General features: G+C 41.2%; 1 protein-coding gene and 1 pseudogene across 2 annotated transcripts; one reads left to right on the top strand and one right to left on the bottom strand.

Annotated features, from left to right (window-relative positions):
* Positions 1 to 2,035: 2,035 nt before the first annotated feature.
* Positions 2,036 to 4,014, bottom strand: LOC128506511 (myoglobin-like). 2 transcript variants are annotated; one of them, XM_053477012.1, is made up of 4 exons: positions 3,951 to 4,014; positions 3,015 to 3,100; positions 2,387 to 2,603; positions 2,036 to 2,298 (listed from the first exon to the last, which is right to left on the bottom strand). In XM_053477012.1, exons 2-4 carry the CDS (start codon positions 3,095 to 3,097, stop codon positions 2,158 to 2,160), a joined length of 441 nt encoding a protein of 146 aa, XP_053332987.1. In that variant the 5' UTR covers positions 3,098 to 3,100; positions 3,951 to 4,014; the 3' UTR covers positions 2,036 to 2,157. The 2 variants fall into 2 exon arrangements, with proteins under 2 accessions (XP_053332987.1, XP_053332986.1); XM_053477011.1 differs by lacking the exon at positions 3,951 to 4,014 and adding an exon at positions 3,274 to 3,293.
* Positions 4,015 to 13,972: 9,958 nt separating this feature from the next.
* Positions 13,973 to 26,512, top strand: part of LOC128506994 (B-cell receptor CD22-like) — a 56,230-nt pseudogene continuing 43,690 nt past the window's right edge.

Genomic DNA, 26,512 nt, shown 5'->3' with positions numbered 1-26,512 from the left:
CTGCTTCAGGTCCCAGTCTTTACTGTATAAGGTGTACATATGCTGCCCAGGACTCCTTTAAAGATTCTTACAGTGATTTAGCGAGGAAGAATAATTGCAGAACAGTAGAGGCAGGCGTAGGGCATCTGGAGTCCTAAGGAGGAGAATTCAACAAAACTGGAGCAGTTCCAACCCATCTCACTCCTTAGTGTGGAGGGCAAGATCTTCTTTAGCATTTTAGCTAGAAGGATGACAGACTTCTTACTGAAAAATGTTTATATCGACACATCGGTACAGAAGGGCGGCATTCCTGGAGTGGCAGGGTACCTGGAACATACTGGAGTCCTCACACAATTGATAAGGGAAGCACATGAGGGAAATGGAGATTTAGCTGTGCTTTGACGGGATCTTGCCAATGCATATGGGTCAATCCGAGACGATTCTAGTCCAACACCATTTACCTTGTAAGATCAAGGATCTCATTTTGGATTATTACAGTAACTTCAGGCTGAGTTACATCAGGGAGCATTACATTAAATTGGCACCAGCATGAGAAAGGGATCATTACTGGCTGTACAATTTTTGTGATCCATTTTGTTTATTGCTACTGTAAAAATCTTGGTCAATGCTGCAATAATGGAGCATAGAGGCCCCCTGTCAAAGTCTTGGACCAAGGCCAGGAAGATCGTGAAGGACCTCAGCCATCCCAACAATGGACTGTTCTCTCTGTTAAGCTCAGGAAAGCGATTCCGCTCCCTAAAGACCAACACAGAGAGATTGAGGAGGAGCTTCTTCCCACAGGCGATACGGTCTCTTAACCAGGCTAACACACAGTACTGATACATTTTGCACATGCACACATATGATTTTTTCACTCACCATGGACATTCACTTACAATAACCACTAGTGGCCACTGCACAACTACCATTTGTGGTCATTAGTTAAATTACACAATTACCCCTATCACAGGTCACTTTAAATATGTCACTTTCAAGCATATTTGCACACCCCCTGTACGTTCCGTTACCCGGCTACACAAAACACTTTAAACACTTTACATACATTACGTTTCCATTTATATTCAACTTCATTCCCACACAAAAGTCCATAAAATTCCATATATCTATATTGTACAACTGTTCTTATTTTTCTACATTTTTCTTATATTGTATATTCTGTATAGCCATCTCATTTTTCTTATATTGTATGTTTGCTCTGTACAGTTCTGTTATTTTATTTTTAACTTTAGTTAAATTTCCCTTCTTTCATTTTTCTATTCATTAGCCTTTTATTTTAAGGTCTTTTTTCATAAGGTCACGAGCAGTTGTCAAAGCATTTCACTGCATATTGTACTGTGTATGTGACAAAATTTTAATCTGAAATCAGGCAGCCCTTGATCAAAGCCTTTATGGATGACTTGACAGTCACCTCTACCTCGGTGACTGGTTGCAGGTGGATTCTTCAGGGCCTGATTAAGGTCATTTCTTGGGCTAGAATGAACTTTAAGCCAACAAAATCTGGCTTGAAGAGAGGGAATGTGGTGGGCAAGTTTTACTTCAGTGGATGGTGTAGTAATATGCTCCAAGTTTATGCAAAACACCAGGACGTACTAGTTTCCCCACCCAGAGTGTTCTTGCCTACATTTCTTAATTTGCTACTGTACATACTGTAAAACACAGTGACGCTAAAAACAAGTGCTCAGGGAGTAGATTAACTCAACTACCATCACATCAAGTGACTGACACATGAAGGTTAAATAAACACTCTTGGTTGGTCTTTGTGCATTTAACTTGGTCCACCCCCATACCTGTTAAATATGGACAGTATTTTTTTAAGCAAATGTCAAATACAGGAAGGAGCCATAATAGATCGTCCCTCTTTAAACACACCCAATATGAGGCCTACTTCAACTCAACTTGCCTCACCCCCCTCCCAAACAACCCCATAGTACAAATGTTCCAGTAATTAGTTTGTCAAACCCATAACAGATTAAACAACTGGTAAGTGGAGCGTTCTATAAGGCTGTGAAATGCAATCAGTCCAAAAGCACAAGTTAATTAAGAACTGCTTTAATGAAGCTTAAACATTAACATTTAAGTGCTTATAATGCGACACAATCAACACAACTTGATTGAAATTGAAAGCATCTTAATGACAAACTCAGGGACAAGTGTTATCTAGCCAGAAAAGCCAAGCTCCTTGTAGACGCAGTCGATCTCATTGACAACGGTGCCCATAACTCTCCTGAAAGCATCCTGGGCAGCAGCATCCCACACATCTTTCTCCCCAAACAACTTAACGATGACCTCGGTGATCAGCTAATGGAAAGATCAATTGAGGGTATTAGGCACATCAGTGGTAGTATTAGTGTATTGACTTAAACCTGTAAATGTAAAACCATGTTACCTTGAAGTTGTTAAGGGGAATCTTGTGTTTGTTGGCATGGGTTGTAGCCAGTGGCTTAATGATGTCACTGGAGCCTTTTGCCTTGAGGATCTCACCCAGTTTTGTCAGAACAGTTTTGCCATGGTCTGCAACACCTGCATGTCCAGCCAGTTCACCACATGGGATCCCCACAAACTTGGGGAAGAGCTTCTGGGTGTCAGGGTGCTCTGTGAACAGACTATCCATACAGTGCATGCAAAGAATTATTCAACAGTACAAAATTTTGGGCTAGATGAGAGAAAAGGTGATTGAGAAGTACCCATGAGAAAATAAAGGTTAAAAAAAACAAAATGGCAGACTAGGCTCTCCCAAAGTATCAGCTCTTTTTGAGACCAGTAAGAGGAGGACTATTATTGATGTCCTCACCCTTTCTCCAATTTTTCTTCATTAGGACAAATTGAAACCAAGCAGTCTGCAGAGCTACAGGCCAGGAACTGTAACATTTATCAGTCAGCTGTAACTAAATGCAACCCCTGCCTCAAGTTAAAGCAACAAATAGCACTTGTCTTTATTAAAAGCCTTTACTCTAAAGTCTTGGTTCTTTATGCAATGATTGGCATGCTAAAAAGTTTTCTGGTTTGGTACTAACCGGGTGAGAACATCTCCTCCATAGCCAGAAAGATTGCTCTCCACTTTCCCCCAGCTGGCCAGAATCAACTCACAGTCAGACATTGTCTGCAGACAGAGCATAATAGCATGAGGTCAGTAAATGAAACCAGCAGTACTTACCAACTCAGCACTTCATCTTATTTGTAAAAATAATTAAAATTATGGCATTTTGAAGGCATTAAGTCAGCATTTATGACCATGAACCAGGGTTCCCTCATAGATGGTCTGGATAGTCACACCTGGCAAGTTGGGAAAGTCTCTTTACAGAAGACTGGGACTTCCACAGCTCACCAGTGCTTAAGTGTGAGATAACAGTGGAAGGTAGATGATACTTGAGAGTTCTGCCACAGCTTTGTGATATAAATTCTCAGACCAAGATGCTTTCTAAGAGTGTGTACACATGTAACCCAAGAAAAACTGGCATGTCCTCACTAAAGAATGTTGTTGATCAGTGCTCTTCCTATCTGATTTGTAGCTGTAATTGCTGCAGAATTTGCTTTAAAAAAAAAAAAACACATACAATACATGTTGCTAAGCCCTGCCCACAATTCACAAGGCTGAAACTACTCTAGATTAATCACTAGAGAGAATTAATTAATTAGACATACTTCAATCACACTACAGAACTGAAATAGTAGCAACACGATATAGAACCTAACACACCAGTGAAGAAAAACCCAAGATAGTAAGCCTTTAAAAACAGCCCTGTTCAACCTAGACAAGCCATTCTCATGCATAAGTGCATACATGCTCATCTCTCCAAATATTGAAAATTTTAATTGCCTTAAATTATTTACTCAACTAAAATTTAATTTTGCAAAGGTTCTTGCAGCCTCTGCATTTTTGTAACTTCTTTTGCAAAACTAACCACAGTCCCATCATATAAAAACCTAGAGCCATATGATCACACACTTACCAAAAGAATGTAATGCTCAGCTGTGATTAGAAAATTTCTCCAAATTTGTCCTGCAGTGCCACTGTTTCCTGACTTTGGCCTTTTATACTTTGAGCCTTACAACCATTTGTCCACTTACCTGTCAGTCAAACATATCCACTCCATGTCTAGATGTTAACCACCCCTTTCTTTCAACACTCATTCCACTGGAGAATTCTGATTCTGCCATACATGTTTATTACTTTATTACCTACTGCATTTAAATAACTTTTTATTTATTTATTTTCTTTATTTTTATTTAAAAAAAATTTTGTTCCATACCAATTTCGGCTTCTCCCTCATGTGCATGCTAATGCCTGGGCATTTCGTCCGGAGAATTTAACATTAACCAAATCAGTAACTGCATGTGACAGAGACTTTATTAGTAGTCATGAGACTTGTATTCTGTATTGAGTAACTTAACATATTTACAATACATCCACTCATTTTTGCATAGAAGAGTGGGTCAAGATGTGCTGTCAAGCAAGTGTTGTCAAGCTGCAACATCTCCAAACCATACAAAGGTCTCCCTTTCATTCTTGCCGATACCCTTCTGTCAGAAATCACTCCTGCTACTCTTTTCCACCCATTCCACCAGGCCTGCACTCTCTTTTTTACTTCTCTTTGGACAGATGACCATAAATATTTAAAATCATCTACCTTTCCTACCTCTACTCTATGCAACTGCACCTTTCCACAACCCTCTCTCTCATTTACACACATGTACTCCATCTTACTCCAACTGATCTTCATGCCTCTTTTCTCCAGGTCATCTCTCCACCACTCTAGACTCATCTTAACCTGCTCCCTACTCTCACTACTGATCGCAATATCACTCACAAACATCATAGTCCATGGGGACTCTTGTCTAACCTCATCTGCCAACCTGTTTATCACCACTGTGGGAACAGGAAGGGGCTGTAAACCACCTTAAACTAGTAGTTTGTACTGTACCTATGGCACCCTGCACCACCTCCACATACTTTTCTGCGACTCCTGACTTCCTTTACCTCATTATGACACCTTAAATTGTAAACAATTACAATAAACAATTTTTACAATTATTTTTTACCTTTTTCTCATTGCAATTTTTCCTTGTTGCTTACTTGTTGTATAATCTCCGGACTGGCTGATGTAACAGTATAATTTCCCTATGGAGTTAATAATCTACTCTCTCTCTCTCTCTCTCTCTCTCTCTCTCTCTCTATCTATCTATCTACCTAATAAAAAAAAAATGGACATTATTTGGGAAGGCACACAAGGTCTCCGAATTTGGTAGTAGAATAATGAAGATCTTTATTATGTTTTATCATGCGGTTAAATAAGTTGACAAAGTTTGTTTTTTGAAAAGTTTTATCAAAATGATGGGTAGATAATATATACAGTTTTAAATGTGTTATGTTTTTTTACTTGTTCCAAGACAGCAATGTTTTCTCGTTGTTTCATTGTAATCTTTGTGTTTAAGATCTGCCGAAGTGACAGAGGAACAATCAGCCCCTGTAAAATCACCTGCAGTCTGACTGATCCAACATTCTTCTGGTACAAAAACAGTCGTGATTTAACCATAGACACCATAAAGAGCAATAAAGTCCACCTGCAGCCGGTAAGCAGTGAGGATTTAGGCAGTTATAGCTGCGCTGTAAGAGGATATTCATATCTCTTATGTTTGTGTGTCTGTGTGTGTGTATTTGGTGCTGTCCTAGTGCACCCACAGGTTTACATATACAGTGCATCCAATAATTCTTAGCCTTTGCTCAATACTTTGTCGATGCACCTTTGGCAGCAATTACAGCCTCAAGTCTTTTTGAATATGATGCCACAAGCTTAGCACACATATTCTTGGCCAGTTTTGCCCATTGCTCTTTGCATAGAGTTGTCCTGAAGCCACTCCTTTGATATCTTGTCTGTGTGCTTAGGGTTGTTGTCCGGCTGAAAGATCTCAATCTGAGGTCAAGAGTGCTCTGGAGCAGGTTTTCATCCAGGATGTACATTGCAGCAGTCATCTGTCCCTTTATCCTGACTAGTCTCCCAGTTCCTGCGGCATGCGTTCCACAGCATGATTCACTGTAGGGATGGTATTGGCCTGGTGATGAGCGGTGCCTGGTTTCCTCCAAACATGACAGCTGGCATTCACACCAAAGTGTTCAATCTTTGTCTCATCAGACCAGAGAATTTTGTTTTTCATGGTCTGAGTCTTTCACGTGCCTTTTGGCAAACTCCAGGAGGGCTGCCATGTGCCTTTTACTAAGGAGTGCCTTCGGTCTGGCCACTCTACCATTTAGACCTGATTGGTGGATAGCTGCAGAGATGGTTGTCCTTCTGAAAGGTTCTTCTTTTTCCACAGAGGACCTCTGGAACTATCCCAGAGTGACCATCGGGTTCTTGGTCACCTCCCTGACTAAGGCCCTTCTCCCCCGATCGCTCAGAATAAATGGCCGACCAGCTTTAGGAAGAGACCTGGTGGTTTCAAACTTCTTCCACTTACGGATGATGGAGGCCACTGTGCTCATTTGGGACCTTTAAAACAGCAGAACTTTCTCTGTAACCTTCCCCTGATTTGTGCCTCGAGACAATCCTGTCTCGGAGGTCTACAGACAATTCCTTTGACTTCAAGCTTGGTTTTTGCTCTGACATGAACTTTCAACTGTGGGACCTTATATAGACAGGTGTGTGCCTTTCCAAATCATGTCCAATCAACTGAATTTATAAAAGGTGGACTCCAATTAAGCTGCAGAAACATCTCAAGGATGATCAGGGGAAACAGGATGATCAGGGGAAACAGGATGCGCCTGTGCTTAATTTTGAACTTCATGGAAAAGGCTGTGAAGACTTATGTATATGTGCTTTCTCAATTTTTTTATTTTTAATACATTTGCAAAAATTTCAAGTAAACTTTTTTCATGTTGTCATTATGGGGTGTTGAATTCTGAGGAATTCTGTGTGTGTAGAATTCTGAGGAAAAAAAATCAATTTAATCCAGTTTAGAATAAGGCTGTGACATAACAAAATGTGGAAAAGGTGATCTGCTGTGAATACTTTCCGGATGCACTTTAAATGAAGACTAAATTGAACTTTAAAACAAGGACAATAACACTGCTGCAGACAGACAAAATTTCATTTTATACTTCATATCCCACCAATACTGCTGCTGTCATGTCAACATACCATGTCTTTACCCTCTTATACCTTCTTATATTGCATGTTCTGTATTTTTCTATTTAAATTTTATTGTATTTAAACTTGTAAATCTATACATTTGTAGATTTTAACTTTTTTTTTTCTTATGTGAAGTAAAATCTTGCCATCTTTTTATTCTATCTTATCTTTCATTAAGGCATTTCGGTTACAAATATACTATGTGGTTTTGTGACAAATATACGTGACAAATATAATTTGGATTTAATTTTTTTGTTGTTTTACATCCTCTGTTGTCAAGGCAGTGAGATCATTTGTTCACACACTCTTATGATGTATTAAAATATTCTATACACAATGCACACACAGGTTTTATTCTGCTGATGCAGTAACATTAAGTGCCAGTTTTTGTGTTTTTTTATTTTTTTCATTTGTTTATTTCAACATTTTTTTTTTTATGTTTGACCACATAGCACTTTTACACTCAGCAAATAAAGAGGAAATACAATGGTGTATTTATGTCCATCTTGTGTCGTAACCACACATTCGTCCTCTCACACTCTTTTTCAGTTGCAGTTTGGTCGCTGGACGTGAAGGGCAAGAAGACACAGTAAGAAAACATTAATGTTTAATATATCCTCAGAACAATTTTTTTTATTGCATTTACTTTTACCAGACATGAAAAGGCTTATTGTTATTATTGTTGTTGATGTTTAATGTGGATATACTTAGAGGTGTTCAATTGAGAACAATGTGGCTTTAACAACTTTTACCGATTGTCTACCTTTACTGAAATGTATGTAGATACAGTATAATACTGATTTTATAAGAAAAAAATGTCTGAAAAAAAGCTTTTCTGTACTTTGTCAAACTCTGAATGTAATTTTTTAACTATTTTAAATGTAAAAAAAAAAAACATAAAAAAGAGTAGCTACTCTAAATAATCACTGCTAATTTGCCCTCTAATGCATGTTGTAATAATTGCTCAACTTTAAGTCAAGTATTTACATTTATTGTAATATATATTAATCTATTTATTTAAAATTAGTTATCCAACAAAAAGTTCTGGGGTCTAATTAATCAGAGTGTGAACAGATCAAGTATAAGAGCCAGTATGCATAAGGACATTGGCATTTATCACAAATGCACATGTACACATCTAAGCAGTATACAATGGACACTGATGAAGCTCATACACTCTAAACTGCTCTGCTTGTGTACAGTCACATTGATTTGCATAATAACACTCACTGATCAACTTCCTCTTTAAACATCCAGTAGTCTGCTTTACACTTTAATAAAATGAAATGAAACACACTTTCTCCAATGACCTCTCTCTAAAGCCTGTGCAGAACCAATCACCTATATATTAACTGAGTCATGGATTTCTTTTTTTTTTTTTTTGTGCATGTATGTAAATACTATTATTTTTTTATTTGGCTACATGTGTGCAGGGCAGTTATGACTCAAATCAATTTGCTAGCCTGATTAAGCTATTTTATTTATTGTTAAGTTAACAATTTATCTACATTTACAGTAATTAGCTTTTTTGGCATACACATAACATTTGGATTATTTATTTATTAATTGATTTAATGATTGATTGATTGACACTGTAACTAACCCAGTGCTGTAGATTCCCACATTTACGCTAAATTTAAGCCTTAATCTTTTAGCCTTTCTAGTGCTGTCAATCTAGTTTACCCTCATGTTGTGTTCTGGTCAAATCTGACTGATTTACAAGTTTCCTCTCTAAAAAAGTGCAGTAAATCTAGTAAATCAGTAAATCTATTTCTCATGAGGTTCAATGACTTTGTTCGCACATGGCATGTAAACACTTAAAATAAGTTAAATATTTTTATTAAAAAAATGTGTGTTTTATGGAACTTTTATACACTCACACACACACGCCCCTTTTTGGCTTCCATGGCAACCTGCACAGGAACCTATCGACAACATAATTCTTACCACACCTGTTAAAAAAACAAAACTGCAACATTATCAACAATCATACAACTTTCTTGCAGCTCTGAGATATAAAGCTTTTGATGCCTTACTCACAGTTTTGTTTTTAGCAGCATGAGGGCCAAGAGATATACTGCACATGAAGCTGCGGAATTATATCTGACAATGACAGTGATCAGGAAAAGAGAAGCCAGGTTGACAGTGAGGAGAGTTTAGAGGAGAAAAAGTCAGAGGAGGAAGACTCTGACACTGATGAGGAAGAAGACCCAGATAAAGTTGTGGTCTCCTTCAAAAAATGCAACCAAACCCCAGCCCTAACCCGATATGCCATATCCCGAGTGGATGACATCAAGTCCTGTTTTAAACCTTTCCTCACAGACTGTATTGTAACCATTGACATGAACATGACAAATGTGGAAGGGAGAAGGGTTTATGGAAACACCTGGAAAGAGGTAGATCGGGTGAATATTGAACGTGTGTTGATTTTGTTCATCGTGCAACGAATCTGCATCCAGCTTATGAGATGCGGACACTGGTCAAGCTATTTTTTCACACTACAATGTCTTTGCAGAACATTGTTGAGCTAGTGATACTTTCCTAAAACTGGGGTTTTCTGATCAGGAGTAGTTCTAAAAATTATAAACATTTACAAGAATAAATCCCCTCCATGGACAAAAAACTGTAAAATATTCATGACAGTGACAGAGTACCGGATGCCGCCATTCAATTAGGTGGCCTAGCCTTAATTCGTGCCAACAGAAAAGCAGCTCTGTGCGGTAAGACTCGCGCCGGTGGCTTGAGTGTTTAAATCAACACAAAATGGTGCAAGAACTCTGTGCTAGTTTCTAGCCTTTGCTCATCGCTGGTGGAGTTTGTGACTGTTAGATGCAGACCTTCCTATCTACCGCAGAAATTCACCACTGTTTTCATTATAGCCACATTTCACCTAGCGCAAATGCTAAGAAAGCACTATGAGAACTGTTTGCAAAGATCAGTGAACTGCGGAACACACACCCAGATGGACTGCTTATTGTCACTGGAGATTTCAACCATGCAAATCTCAAGTCAGTGCTCCCTAAATTCCATCAGTATGTGGTCTTTGCAACGAGAGGGGGAAATAAGCTGGATCAAACATATTGGGAAGATCCTCATCCCCACCATGGCTACTCAGACCACATATATGTTATGCTAATTCCAGCATACAGACTACTTGTCAGGCATTCAAAACTGGTTCTGAAGCAGGTGATAACCTGGCCAGCAGAAGCCATCTCTGCTCTTCAAGGACTGTTTAGAGAACACTGACTGGAACATGTTCGGGGAGGATGCAACTTATGGTGAGTTCACCGGAGAAGTACATGTCATCAGTGACCAGCTACATCAAAAAATGCACCGATGACATCACTGTCTCCAAGAACATCATCTCACGACCCAACCAGAAACCATGGATTACTGCAGAGATGTGTGCACTTCTGAAGACCTGAGACTCTGCCTTTAGAGCGAAGGACAAGGTGGCCCTAAGAACAGCAAGGACCAAACTTTCCCCCATCATCAGAGAGGCGAAGCGTGCACACGCCCAGAGAAATCACAAACACTTTAGGGACAGTGGTGACTGCACATGTTGCAGGGCATACAAGCCATCCTCAACTACAGGACATCATCACCTGCATGTGACAGTGACGGCTCACTTCCAGATGCACTGAGCAACTTCTACGTTAGGTTCGACATGCAAAACGACATGATGGCGAGGCAGACCATCCCTCTTCCGAATGACCAGTTGCTGTGTCTTACCACAGCTGATGTGAGGAAAACTCTACGCAGAGTCAACCCACGCTGCTGGACCAGACAATATCCCTGGCAAAGTGTTTAGAGAATGTGCTGAACAGCTGGCAGATGTTCTCACTGACATCTTCAACATCTCTCTGAGCAGTACCATCATTCCCACGTGTTTCAAGCCCAGCACCATTAGTCCCATGCCAAAGAAGTCGTCTGCGTCCTGTCTCAATGACTACCGTCCTATTGCACTCACTCCCATCATTATTAAGTGCTTTAAGTTGCTCATCATGCGACACATTAAACTCCTGCTGCCCCACACTGGACCCATTTTAGTTTGTGTATTGTCCTAACTGTTCAATGGATGATGCCATGTAAACCACACTCCATCTTGCCCTCACACACTTGGACAATGTCTACGTTTAAATGCTGTACATAGATTTCAGTTCAGCATTCAACACTATCATTCCCCAACACCTGATCAGGAAGCTGAGCCTGTTGGGCATGAACACCTCCCTCTGTAACTGGATCCTGGACTTTCTGACTGGAAGGCCTCTGTCAGTACTAATTGGGAAAAGAACGTCCACCACCACGACACTGAGTACTGGGGCCATCCAAGGCTATGTGCTCAGTCCCCTGCTGCTCACACTGCTGACGTATCACTGACACACTGTTCGAATCACATAATTAAGTTTGCTGATGCTGAATGTCGACAAGACAAAGGAGATGGTTGTTGACTTCAGAATGACATGGCGCTACCACTCTCTGCTGAGCATCAGTGGCTCCCCTGTGAAGATTGTCGACAACAACAAATTTGCCGGCATGTCCACCTGGAGAAGAACCTCATCTGGACCCTTAACACCAGCTCTCTGCACAAGAAAGCCCAACAGCATAATTTCTATCACTATCATGAAGTAAGATAGGATTTATTGCAGCAATAAAAAACAAGTGAGTTCGCCTTGTAATGCCTAGGTTGTGAATCCAAGCATCATCAAGGACTGACTTGACTTGACTCAGACATACATGCTCTTTTTATATGGTTTGCAAGGGGAGTGGCGCTCACCTAGCCCCCTCCTCTGTACACTTTTTTTTCTATTCCTTATCAAATTATTAACCCATTATAATTCAACATTTTCCAATAATTTCACCCGTTATAATTACATTTTGTCTACCCAATTCTGTTACATCATATACCTCATCATCTGACTCCACCTTGTACTGATATGTTTTCCATTATAACTTATTTTTCTTACAAATTAATTTCCATTATATTTTCTTGTTCAAATGAAAAATATTGGGGTGGCATTTATTTTTACTATATATTCCTGGTGCTTCCAGTTTACTCTACAGTTCTCAAGAGACAGGCCATGGGTAAGTATCTCCTGCGCACTATTTTTAATTATTTGCCTTATTTTCCCAACTTGTTTTATTTAAATATTTTATTTTATTCTTATAGCTAATTGCAATTGTTTAAGTGCTCACTACATTCCTTTGGAAGACTCGGACAGCCAGGGCAGTCCGGATTACAACCTTTCTGAGAATTACAACCCTACTGAACCTGTTATGGACCGGGCCTCGGTGAGTGCTACTGAAGATGAGCCTGAGCCATCTGTATCATAAATGCAATTTTTAGAAGACATAGGGCTTACTTATTTCAAAAAGGATGATTCTAAACCTGGTCCTAAAAGACTGCATCTGGAGAAAAAACAACCCTCGTCCTCATTCTTTTAGGCCCATACGGCCAGAGTCTAGTCCTAAAACCTGTCTGTACTTAAACTGATCTCGAACCGGTGTCTGTTGGTAACCAAACAGATTTTCCTCCAGTGCCTGTGCCACTTCTAAATCACGGCATTTCTGTTTAAGTTCCTCTTACTGATCTTCATATTGGTGTGGTCCTTCCTCAAAGAAGGTTTGATATTTGACATCATATGCATTTTCATTTTGCTTACCCAGGGCCTAGAGAATAATAAGGGATTGTGCAGCTTTCTCTACACAACAAGCAACTGTAGTTAATTCTGCTTTACACTTTATCAGAAGACACTCCTTATCCAGAATTAGCTGAGCTTCCTCTATATAATTAAGTCATTTTTTGTTCACCTGTATATTTCCTTAATCTCGATAATATATTAGCATCTTCCCTTTAGCAGGTGCTGGTTTATTTTTTTTTGGTAATTAATTACAGTTATATTTTATTTATCACAACGCTCCATCTGATATAATTTTAGCTGCTAGCTTTTGCCAGCTCTGATTAAAAGTTATAAAAGTTATAAAATTTAAAAATCATGCTAAAGTCAGCTCATTATGGTTAGTGACGATGAGATTTCAAGATGTGTCAAGTTACACAGCTAGTTTTCATGTTACTGCAGCTAGAATCCAAGCTTTGAGTTCAATGTGCTTTAACATACTCAGAGATTCAGCCACATAATTATAAATTTAATGCTTAGTTATGTTTGGGTATTTTTTAAAGTGTTTTTGGACTTTTATACAGAAGTATTACTCACTATGTAGATGCACATGTAATTTTATTTTTTGTGTTTACTCCTATTAAACTTATAATTCATAAAACTTTGTATGTGTCTTTTGGTTATTTGTCTATGCTTTTTTAATTTGACATTTTTGCACATCTTACTACACCTGTTTCATCATAGTTAAAATGCCACGTGTCTGAGATTACTGTAAGGGTTGCCCACCAGAGGGCACTGTTTTTAGTTTGTAGTTTTAGGTTGCTGGGACCATAACGCCGGGGCAAGCTGACAGGGAATACTCAGCTTGCCCCACGTCAAAGCGGGACTGGACTGGAGGCGAGCGGGCCTCAGTGGGAGGCTCCAGTATCGCCAGCGGGCCTCAGTGGGAGGCTCCAGTATCGCCAGCGGGCCTCAGTGGGAGGCTCCAGTATCGCCAGCGGGCCTCAGTGGGAGGCTCCAGTATCGCCAGCGGGCCTCAGTGGGAGGCTCCAGTATCGCCAGCGGGCCTCAGTGGGAGGCTCCAGTATCGCCAGCGGGCCTCAGTGGGAGGCTCCAGTATCGCCAGCGGGCCCAGCCAGGACCTCGCCACGCTCTCCAGCTTCGTTCACAGCCGCCACGGCTGTATGGACTAGTGCCTCCACCGCCTGACTTCAAAGGCGGAACAAGAGCATGCTTCCGTCGCCACCCGGTGTCAAAGGAGGACCCAGTACTGCATCGGCCGCCCGGCGTGAGGACATCACAGTGCTGCATCGGCCGTCCGACTTGGGGGGTGACGCCCGGCCTACACCATCGATCCAGCACTGCCTCCGCCGCCCGGCCTCCGGCATCGACCCAGTGCTGCCTCCGCCACCCAGCAACAAAGTCATGATTCCACCGCCGCTCAGCCCCGAGGACGAGCCAGTGCTGTCTCCGCCACCCAGCTTCGGGTGCAGGCCGCTGCTGCATCCGGCGCCTGGCTTCGGCGGCAATCTAAGCTCGCACACCCTCCCACCCACCTCGGGGAGCCTGCTCATCGGCGTCGCAGTCGGGTGGAACGACCGGGGGCCTAGGGAGGGGTACCCAGGACCTCTGTTAACGCTCCAGAGGAGCGTTTTTAAGGGGGGGGGGGGGGTACTGTAAGGGTTTCCCACCAGAGGGCACTGTTTTTAGTTTGTAGTTTTAGGTTGTAGACTCAGTTTCCCAGAAGGCACCTTGGTCAGGTGACGTGGGTGCGCACCTGAACCAAGGAAGCTCATTAGCCTTGTTATAAATACCTGTTTGTTCTGGGAAACTGGGTCAAGCATTAATGTTAATTTCTGTTCTGTTAAGTGAGTTCTTAGTCTGTTGCATCCCTAGTCTGCTCATCCCTTGGGTCTCTGGCTACTAGCCTGTTTAGCAGTTAGCCTGTTTAGCTACTAGCTAGCTTAGCTCCTAATGTGCATAACAGCTAGTAGACCTAGCCAAGTCTGTCTTGTGTGTGTTTAGCCCCTAGCATGTATTGTCCCTCGTGTTTAGTCCTCTAGTCTGTTTAGTCCGTCTTGTCTTGTCTGGTTTGTATCCCATGTCTGTACTGTATATTAGTGTGTGTGTGTATTCCCTTGTCTGTTTATTAGTTGATTATTGGTTTTGTTCATATGCTCCCAAGTAAAGCCAACTTCCTTTGTTCCTGTTTTGTTTGATTGGTTTGTTTATTATTAAAGACTTTTGTTCAACATCATCCCTCTCTGCGTCTATGCCTGCCACACCATGCCCACAGTCCAACAACTAGCAGTACGTGACAATTACATTATATCTGCTGATTTTACATCACATCTGCTGATAGTGCATCATGTCTGCTAAGCTTATATTGTGTCTAGGGTTACTATGAAATCATGTACTTTGGGCACACACTGTACGCTCAGCATTTTATATCTAAGATGGCTACATGTCTAGGGTTCATTGGGTACATGCTGTGTACTGAACATGTCTTTTTCTACTATGATATCACATCTTTGTGTCCTTGGCTCACTTTTGGTTCCTCACCTTACCTTTATATTATTTTACTAAGATTAATATTTTCTGTCCTATTACTGCATGCACAAGTATATTTAACTAAAATATGCTAAAACACACCCCTTACACACACTCTTCACACTCTTGCCCTCTGGAAAAAGGTCCCGAATCATTCTTATCCTCGATATGACTACTGGACTGCGGGGTCACTATATTACACGTGACCATTTCTTGTGTCTGCATACAATGCTTTTGTGTTGTGGATCCACATTCACCTAGGGTGGAACTTAACCAGAAAAACAACCAGCAGAGAATGTTTCTTGAGGCGTTAAAAAAATACCCTTGTTAAGGCACACAAAAGGGACCGGGTCCCCCAAGAACCAGCTGCTGCAACCTTGGTCATACAACTGCAGAGCTCATGTACAGTAGCACTCCCGCCACACCATCAGCAACACAAAGGGCATCAGTGTCAGCATCCTCTCCGGCCAGCACTGCCTCAACATCAACCTACACAGCCACAGCCACAACCCCACTGAGGCCACCTGATTCTAAAAAAAAGAGGTGTCAGGTTTGTCCTAGCAATAAAGACAGAAAGACAAACGTACTCTGCTTCTACTGCAAAAAATATATTCGCAAAGAACACACTAAAGTGTCACTTTTTGCCACACATGCATCTAAATGCACATGCATGTTCTTGCAGTCAAAGATGTTTTTTGGAACTAGTGCCTCATTTCTATTGGTTTGATTTGCTTAATTGTTTGCTGTTTGTTTGACCCTGCAAATCCACACTTTGAGATTTACTTGTTTAGCTTTCCATTAATATAAAAATTATTTTTAAAAATACTTTTTTGCTTTTTTTTATATAAATATATATGAGTCAAATTTGACCCGTAAAACCATATATGTAGATGTTACTATAGTAATTAATATTATAAAAAAAGAGAATCTTTTTATTTATACTTCTCAGTAATAGTCAGGTAACATAACAAACTTTTATTTATTTAAATAATTCTCCTGAGGTTCACCTAAATTTTTATCATAATTGAAAATGAGAGGTATGCTGTTAAAGTAAAAGCTCATGAGGTCAAATATTAAAAACATTCTTTTAATGGACAAGGAAGCGTAACAAAGTAACCAAGAGGTAAGGGAAAAAAAATTGATGATAAAAAATTGTTTTGAGGGTAATATGGCATAAGAGGAAGGTTAAAATGTCAATTTGTCTTATCCCAGCTAGCCGGCTGATTAAGTCTGTACGTAAGGAGGTTAGTTTCTGTTAATTTATTTTGTAAATAAATGTTACATGTAGCACCTTGGTCCTGGAGGAACGTTGTTCCATTTCATGGAGTACTAACTGTATATGGTTAAAGTGACAATAAAAGCCTACTTGACTTCACTTGACAATTAATATTCAAATCCCATGTGGTGAAATTAGAAGCACATTTTAAGCTAGCAATAGCTACAATGAATAGAGATGGGATGGATAAAATTATAGGCAGCTTTTCATTTGTAGCTCAGAAAAATCAATTCTAATTAATAAAAAAAATTTAAACATGTAATGTCAATAGAATATAGTGTGATTATAATGTAATAAATAAAATACAGATGTGGTTAAGATGTGTTCTTAGGCTACTAATATATATATATTTTTTATTAAAACAATATAACAATGTTGAATCACAGTGCACAAAAGAAAAAAATCCAAACTTTAATCGAAGTACAATTATTTAGTAGAAAAAAAATCCCACATGATTTTTTTTACATGAAATCACGTGTGCCACAATTATTGGCACCCTTGATGTTAATACTTTATTGAAAAACCCCTTTGCCAACAAGACCGCACTTAATCTCCTCCTATAACATTTTACAATATTGGAAAACAAATGGATAGATGGATCTTTGACCATTCCTCTTTCTAGATCAACCAGAGTCCTGGGTCCTCTTCAGCTCACCCAACAGGTTTCCAATTGGGTTGAGGTCTAGTGACTGAGATGGCCACGGGAGTAGATTGATTTTGGGTCATTATCCTGCTGAAAGACCCAATGTCAGCTTTAGGTTTTGATTTAAATGTCCTGATATTTTATAGAGGTCATGATGCCATGTACCCTAAAAGCTCTATGTCAGTCTCATCTGACCACAGCCTTATTATAATAGCCATTACAAATATGGCAATTTTCTTGTAACCATTGCCTGACTTCTAAAAGTTGGCACACATCTGTCTTACTTGCATGAGGTGTTTGCTTGTCTTCCCCATGTTGAAGAGTGGATAAGAAAAATGGGCCTCTGGGTCACATCATATTTATACCACAGGGAAACAGGAAGTAATGAATCATTAATTAAAAGTTTCTAGATACTCTGATCAACTTTAAAAAACAACAATAAAAATTACAAAAATGCTTAAATTATATTTATTTTATCAGAACTGTTAGGGGTGCCAATAATTGTGGACAGGTGATTTAATAAAAAAAAATATAACGTTTAAGTCATGGATTTGATATATATATATATATATATATATATATATATATATATATAATATTTTTATTATTATTCCCTTCAGTTAAAGGTTAGATTTTTTGTACAATTTTCAGTGTAAGTGTATTTATTAAAAGCCTAAAAACACATCTTAACCAAAACAACCTTAACAATCTTAAAATGTGAAGGGCACAATTCGCTTGTGCTTTGGTTTTGTTACTTGTTGTAATGGAACATTTTATGTTTTTAGTTGCATTTAGAATCTTTATAGAAGAATGATGTTTCTTAAAATGGCTTCTCTGCTTTATCTGATCTTCCTCTTCATGATCATAGGTGAGCCTTAAGTTCATATTCTTACAGTCTCACACACTGGAGACAAACTATTTTACTACTGGGATTTATTTAAATGTGGTATATTAGCTTGTATAGATCTGTCAATTAACAGAGGTTTGTCAAAGGCATCTTCGATGATCTGAACATGTTTTTAAATAGGTGATCAGTGTTCTGCAGTTTACAGTAAAACCCTTTTCAAACAGCCACCTGCTACATGGCAGTACCCTTCCCAATCCGTGATGGATCCGTGCTCAAACTCTAATCCCCCACCATTCAATTCAATTCAATTTAATTCAATTCAAAAACCCATCCTCATTTGGGTCCTAAAAGATAGCAAGAATTTTATGCAGACATACTGTATTAGGCAACTGGAAGTTCAATATTACAGAAGATGTCTGATTTAACAATTAGTCCAGTGCAGTTCGGCACCAGCATGGAACCAGGATGAGACAGACAAGTGCAGAGGGCAGACGGCATCTGGATAACTGGGAGTTCAGGAGCAGCATGAGTAGCTCCAAACCGTCATGAAGCAAAATCTAACTAGAGCTGGTCCAACTCCAGATGCCTCGGGATGGGTAGAAAAAGAAAAAAACAGGAGGAGAACTGACTGCTTTAGTTAAATGCAGCTTTTGCATTGTTTACATATTTTCAGTCACTGTCTGAGTACCAGTCACTAACTACGCTTTAATGGTCAGACCTTTCATGCATAAGACATCGTGCCACTGGAAGTTACAGCATATTTACAGAGTTTTATTATTATATCAAGGATGTCATCTTGCTCTGTCACTCTCGTACACTTTCATAAAAATAAAAATGTAAAATATCAGTGGAAAAGATTTGTTTATGTGTCATGTTTCTGCGAGTATTCAAAGGACACAAACGCAGGTATTTTAGTGCAAACAGTGTCAGTCTTTATTTTTCTCTTCTTTTTCCCTTTAGGGGACTTGCTGAGCATAATACTTTAAACATATAACATAAACAAAACTTAAATGAAACCAAACAAAACTTGCTCCCGGTCAACCTCCTCAGGCTGGATCTGCAGACGGACTCACACACACACAGGCACAGGAGATTAGTTCATAAAGCATAACAGAAGTCACAAGCAGTGTAATACGGACGTGGCTGGCGTCTCAGCCTGATCTTGCTTAGCACTGCCTGTCTCTTAACAGGCCTTACCCCAACCCTGCAGACTCCAGTCAGTCCTGAGGAGGAGACATGTAGACACAGCTCGACTTAGGAGACATAAAACAAACAAGTGACACCAACAGTGAACGGACAAGCTTATACGGGTTCGACTGGCTTAAATAGAGACACACAGGGGAGAGACACAGGTGCACATCATTATTGATGGGGAGACCTACCACCTTACCACACTAGGGGGGGACAAAGCTGCGGCTCAGTATTCCGGAGACCCAGATCTTATTTCCCCGGACCGTGGTGGTACAGATGTGACATTATGTAGTATTTTATAATGTTGCACGTGTCGGGTTACTTTGCTGTAACCCTGTTCCCTGAAAAGGAGGGAACGAGATGCTGCGTGAAAACGCTATGGGAAACATCTTGTCATGTTGCTGGTTGTGAAGCATGTGTGTATCAAACCCGCCAAATTTTTGGCTTATATAACCTCGGTCGGGTGACGTCATCTGATAAGACGCACCTGCAGGTTATAAATAGGAGTGAACCGGAAACTTTCCTCAGATTGATTTGTCTGAACGGACGTCCGGTCACGTAGGCAGTGCGGCATTGGGATGCAGCATCTCGTTTCCGCCTTTTCAGGGAACAGGGTTACAGCAAAGTAACCCGAGACGTTCGCTTTTAAAGGCTACACTCAATGCTGCGTGAAAACGCTATAGGAACGAGAGTGCCAACGCCGTCGCAGTGCAAGTTTCTGGACCCCAAGGTTGTGTAGCATGTGCACACAAGGCTGAGAAGGTCTCAGAACTATGTCTGGGTTGCTGAATCGAGGACCCGTGAGCCCGGAGTAGCATGTACATCCAGACTATAAATGTAACAAATGGGTGCGGAGAGGACAACCCTCCACAACACACACTTGCTGCAGGGGAATACCTCTTGCTAGTGCAATAGATGAGGCGATCCCCCTGGTAGAATGAGCCCTGATTCCTAGAGGTGAAGTAAGCCCACGCGCCTCATAGGAGAGGGCAATAGCACAGTGTAGTGGCGGCCGCCTCACAGTTGCAGCCCCAGAACATGTAAAAGCTGCTTTAACTTACGCCACTAGCTGATGCGGTGGATGTAAATCTGAAGAGCACGTACTGAACACAGTAGATAAAGCTTCTCCTGCTCCGAAACTGTAAAGGCGGAGGACAGAAGGCTTCAAAAACAATAGGGTGCATGTTGGCAAATGTTTGCAGGGAGGACCAACCCTCCGCGTCACACACTTGCTGCAGGGGAATACCTCTTGCTAGTGCAATAGATGAAGCGAACCCCCTGGTTGAATGAGCCCTAATTCCTAGAGGCGAAGTGAGCCCACGCGCCTCATAGGAGAGGGCAATAGCATCTCTCACGCAGCTTGCGGCCCCAAAACATGTAAAAACTGTTCTGACTTACGCCACTGGCTAATGCGGTAAACGTAAATCTAAAGAGCACGTACTGGACACAGTAAGTGAAGTCTCTCCTGCTCCGAAGCTGTAAAGGCGGAGGACAGAAGGCTTCAAAAACAATAGGGTGCATGTTGGGAATGGAACTTTCGGAAGATAGTACAGTTACGATGCAAAATGGCCCTGACTAGCCCAGGGGCAAAGTCTAGGCAGGATGGGGAGACTGACAGATCTCCGATCCACTTAGAGAGGTAAAGGCCATTTAGAAAAACCATCTTGAGGGTCAGAAATCTGAGGTGCTGACTCTAGTGGTTCAACAAGGGGGCACAAGCCCAAGGACAACTTTCCTGCAGAAACTTCAGCACTAAAACAATTTGGCAGTAGACTGGGTCTACGTGCTTCGTCATGCACCAACTTTCAAATACATTCCATTTGAGGGCATAAGTTCTTAGAATAGTTTTAATTACGCTGGCTGGAAGACCAGCTTGACTAAGTTGGTCCCGTTCAGGGGCCGCTAAGGCGCCCAGACCCAGGGGCTGGAAGAGTCAGAGAGTGGTAAAGGGGACATTTGCTGATCTTGCGAAGCAAAGAGGTCCACCTCTGCTACATGAAATTTTCCTAGAATGTAAATCGCCCTGAAGGACAGGAACCTGGTGCGCTAGCTATTTAGTGGCACGAGCACAGTCCGCCCTGGTGATTAATATATGAGACTGCCATACTGTTGTCCACCCGCACTAGGACATGGTAGTCTCAACTGCTGGAGGAAGTGCTTTAGGGCCAGAAATAGAGCCATCATTTTGAGACAATCGATGTGCCGTGCGAGAAGATGGCCTCTCCAGCTCCCTTGGGCTGGACGGTCATCTAAGACCGCACCCCAGCCCATGAGGGAAGTGTCTGTCGTTAGCATCTGCGATGACAAGACAAACTTAGAGTGGGACCCAAAGTCAGAAACCGGGGTCTGAACCACATAGGAAGGGTCCAAAGCACCTGGCGTGTATCCCTTATTGGGGATTGGCCCTAGAGTGAAATCCCCTGGTTCTTAGCCACAACTGAAATGCTCTTATGTGCAGAAGGCCCAAAGGTGTCACTGTGGATACAGCTGCCATGAGAGCTAAGATCTATGAAAGTGATGGTTACTTTCTGGTCTAGCTTGATTTCCTTGAGGGTGTTGAGAATGGATTCGACACGAGCGGGAGACAGCTGTGCCCGCTTACGATCGAATCCCATGTGACACCCAATATGTTGTCCTCTGAACAGGAAAGAGCACACTTTCATGGCATTGGATCTCAATCCTAAGAAACAAAGATGAGCTAGGATGACATGCTGATGTCGAAGCGCTAGCTACTGAGACTGAGCCAGCCAGCCATGTAATTCAAATACGGATGCTCTGGAGTCGTAAGAGCCAGAACTACATCCATGTATTTTGTGTATGTGGGGGTGAGAGAGCTAGACCAAATGGAAGAACCCGATACTGGTAAGCTTTGCCGCTGAAAGTGAACCCCAGGAACCTTGTTGTGGCAATATTTCTATTAATTAATTTTTAGATAACGGTAAAGCCTGCAAAATCTAAAAATTGGAAGCAGCCCCCCGTTCCTCTTGGGAACCAAGAAACACAGACTGTAGTAGCCTGACTCTCTGTCTGGTAGGGGAACATGTTACATGGCCCCATTCCCCAGCAACTTCTGTCAGCAGATGCGCACTTTCCGGTTTCATGGAAGTGGAGACCACGCCATTGAAACGCGGAGGGTGATGTGAGAACTGAATCCTTTAGTTTCTCTCTAGAGTGATTAGTACTCAAGGAGATATACTTGGCAGTAGCTTCCACACTGCCAGTTTCTCAGAAAGGAGCAAAGTCTTGGCTTGGTTAAACAGGGGGGATGTTAGATGTTCGGCATCCTGAAACATGGCAGGAAAAACTAACATTTTATTGGAGCCTGGAGTTGCCCGAAACACCAGTGGTGGCGGAGCAAGAACACCAACTTCCTGGGGGTGCCAGGGAGAACACTTCATTCTTTGAAAGGAATTCTGCGTGCCTCTTCCCATTGGAGGGCCACCCCCCATGGGCACATGAACCTCAGGGCTTCTTTGTGAAGAAGACAATATGCCAGTCTGACCTCTTTTGAGGCAGATTGCGTGACACACCCAATCTTGCGAGGGGGTGCCCAGCTCAAAAACACTCTCCTTGTGTGTTTCACGCCTCGCAAGATTCAGACCCGGTCGAGACTGGGTGGCCAACAGTCCCGACTCTTGAGCATGGCGAGGAAAGAATTTCCCGAAGGCTTGTTATATAACTTCACCTCATAAACCTAGTGGCGACCGAGTTAACGACATTGCCAAGTAGGCCGGGAGGCGAGATGGGGCATCAAGGAGGAATACACGATCCTTCTCCTTGATGCCCCTAAGATTCAACCACAAGTGCCTCTCAGCGGAAACCATCGCAGCCATAAAACGGCCGATAGCACGAGCCATCTGCTTTGTTGCACGAAGAGACAAGTCTGTGGCCCGGCGTAAGTCCAATATGCCCTACTTGGAAGAGCCCCGCCAGTAATCAAGTCTCTCAGCAGGTCAGCCTGGTAGGCGTGCAAAACCGCCATGGTGTGCAATGGAGCACCAACTTGACCTGCTGCCTGAAAAGCTTTTCCCTCCAGGGAAGATAAAAAGTCTACACAGCTTAAAAGGAAGTAATAGCTTTTCAGGAAGGATGATGTCCCTGGAGAAAGATAGCCTGGAAGCGTCTTTTCTATCTGGGTGTCATCATATAACCCCGCGCTTCCACCTCAACTATATTTGAATAAATAAATAAATTGATAGCAGGAAAACACGGGATGAATTCAGCTTACTCCATGAAAGAGTTAACTCATATGGAGATTGCTAAGAAAAGGGGAGAGAGCGTCGTTGAGGCTCCGCCCCTCACCACCCGACAGAACCTGCCGTCTATGTTTTTTTTTTTTTAATTAATTTATTTTTTAAGTGCTTAGAGGCTATTACCATCTCCACGGAAGCAAGAGAGGATGTTTATCCTTGCTTATTCACAAGAAGCGCCAGGGCGCGCTTGAGAGCGGACAGAGGAATTTCCCGATCCGATGAGAACGCGAAAAAAAGGAGTTTTTAAATCGGTCTCTCACCGCTCTGCCGGATGCACGAGTTTAAGCCCCAGGAATGCGCGGCGGTTAGAAGCTTCTCATGAATGCGAGGCGCGCGCGTAGCACTTAATCGAAGCTAAACATCGAGTGTAGCCTTTGAAAGGGAACCTAAAGCACACACATACACACATTGGAGAGATGTTCATATCCTCTTACAGCACAGCTATAACTGCTATTCAGCTATAATAGCTATTTGTGGTTAAGTATCAGCTGTTTTCGTACCAGATGTAACAGATAAATGTTGGATCAGTCTGACTGCAGGTGGTGCAGGTGGTGATTTCAGGTGCTGTTACAGGTCAGAATGGCTTTTTGTTTCTCTGTCTTGCTTTATGCCTCGTTTAACAAAACACAGATGCTCATTTATACTTTTGACGATATTTTTCTTGTAAATGTTATATTCTTTACATTGGTTGGGGGGTTGAACCCGCAAACAGACAGACATACCATTTTAATCACCAACTTCATAATGTCCCAAGAATGATAGTGAAAAACATCTGGGGCACAGTGGAACATCTTCCAATCCTCACCAGCGCACATAATCTACGTTTGTACTGTACAATGTAGCTATGTTTGTTAGGGCACTTCCTGGTTTGTTTTATTTTATATATTGTTTATTAACTACGCACTGTTCAGCAAAACTAACAATGTCTATGACCAATTTACTGTGAACGTATGAGTGGGCTCTGAAATTATGGATACAGAGAGACAAAAGTGCAGGTTTTATTATTGTTTAGTGGGTGAGGCGGGTGAACACGTGGAGATTAAGTGCTTGGTGAGAAGAGTGATGGTCAGCATGAGTGCGGTGGTTCGCGTCCATAAAGTATCCATCCAAACACTAAAAAATGAAACAGTTTAAGTCTTTGTTTCCCCCAATGTGACAGGTGTTTTGCAGTTCTATGTTCAGAATATAGACCTGACCAAAAATCAATCCTAAAGCTGTTGCAGTCATGCAGGTCCTAAAGTACAGTAGGTGGCCAGGCAGTCTGCGACTTTTGGCAACTACATTTGGGTTTGTGCGTTTGTTGGCTTTTACCGCTGAGTGGCGCTTTATAACTACAGACTGACTCCTCAGGCCTTAGTTCGTTCTCTCCAGGATTAATGAGTCGCAGCTCGGCTAGAATCGCATGTAGTTGCAGATAAAATCAAGTGAACCATTGTAATTAAACAAATTCATAATCACAGTATTAACATTACAGTACAAATTTATAATTACTGTACAATTATTTAAAAAATATTTTCAGGATTGTACATACTGAGCCTTTTATGTTTAATTTTATGTTTACTGAGATTTTATGTGTAATTAGAAAAGTTACACGTGTAGGGTCTTGCATCATCTTTTATTTTGTGTTCTTTAAATTTGTAGTAGATTTATTAACTGAAAATAAATTAAACTAAACGCCTATAAAATTAAAACACTGTCAGATTAATGTGCAAAAACTATATAGTAAAACTATATAAGCTACACAGCCTTTATAAGACTCTAATTTTATTTAGGTGCGCTCACAATGACGAAAAAAATTTATGATTTTGTTAAATAAAGAAAGTAAACAGGGTGCGCTGTTCTGTATTGTTTTCAGTGAACTTGAGCACGTCAGAAAATGAGCCGAGACTCCGTGTATACTCGCCTCACAGACGTGAAAAATATATACTTATAGAAACCGAAATGTCTGCTTTTATATAAACTAATGAAAAATAAATTATTAGATTATGTAATTCGTATGTAAAGTGAATTGTAGGCGCGTTCACATGTGCGCAGAAGACGAGATGACATTATCACCATCAGCACAGCAGAAACCAAAGAAATCACTAATTTATTAATTAATTATTAAAATGGTCAGAGTGAGTTTCATTGCTGTTTTTCCCGAAGCATTCATAATCATTACTCTACTTCTGCCGGTGCGCAAAACAAAGCAAACATATTAACAAGGCAAACATATGTTAATATATAAAGCAGCTCACACCGGCATGCGTTTCGCACAGCTCCGCAAAGACAGCGCTTATTTAACACGTATAGATGTGTGTTTGTCGTATTTCTGGGAAAGAGAAATCTCTTAGAAATCTCTCGATTCGACGTGAAAGAGCGCACGCGCGCCATGTTCTCTTTGCTGTTTAAGTTCAGCTTCGTGTAGATTCATGCCACGGGTCATTTAATCATACAAACATTATTACGTTGTGCTCGGACCATAAGCGTCTGTGGATTTCAAAATTGACATTTTTACCGTTTTTTAATCACTGGAATGGAAGAGATAGAAAGTTTCCTTATCATAACAAGCCTTGTATTGTTTTATATAGTTTCTCCAAATGTGTAAAGGTGAGAACAGCTGATTCACACCTGGGGAGGGTGATTTGTTTGCATTTGAATGTGTCTGCTGTGTGTGTGTGTGTGTGTGTGTAGGTGTGTGTGTGTGTGTGTGTGTGAGAGAGAGAGAGAGAGAGAGAGAGAGAGAGAGAGAAAGAGAGAGAGAGAGAGAGAGAGAGAAAGAGAGAGAGGTGTCGAGAGGTCTTACATACTCATGAAAAGTCGTGGATTATTCACTGAAACATACTGTAGGCTCTGCTGAAAAACGTTAGGCACATCAGTCACTTTACCCCAAATAAAAATCCAAGTGGCTCTGGATAAGAGCGTCTACCAAATGCCTAAATGTAAAAGGAGGTAAAATGAGTAAACCAAGATGCATGTTTCTTAGCCCCACCACCGTGAACACAGCGTATTCAGAGAAAAGCGCCCCTGT

The sequence above is a fragment of the Clarias gariepinus genome, chromosome 18 (assembly GCF_024256425.1).
Source record: "Clarias gariepinus isolate MV-2021 ecotype Netherlands chromosome 18, CGAR_prim_01v2, whole genome shotgun sequence".
NCBI lineage: Eukaryota > Metazoa > Chordata > Actinopteri > Siluriformes > Clariidae > Clarias > Clarias gariepinus.
The sequence above is the reverse complement of the archived record's forward strand: the minus strand, read 5'-3'. Positions and strand labels throughout refer to the sequence as shown.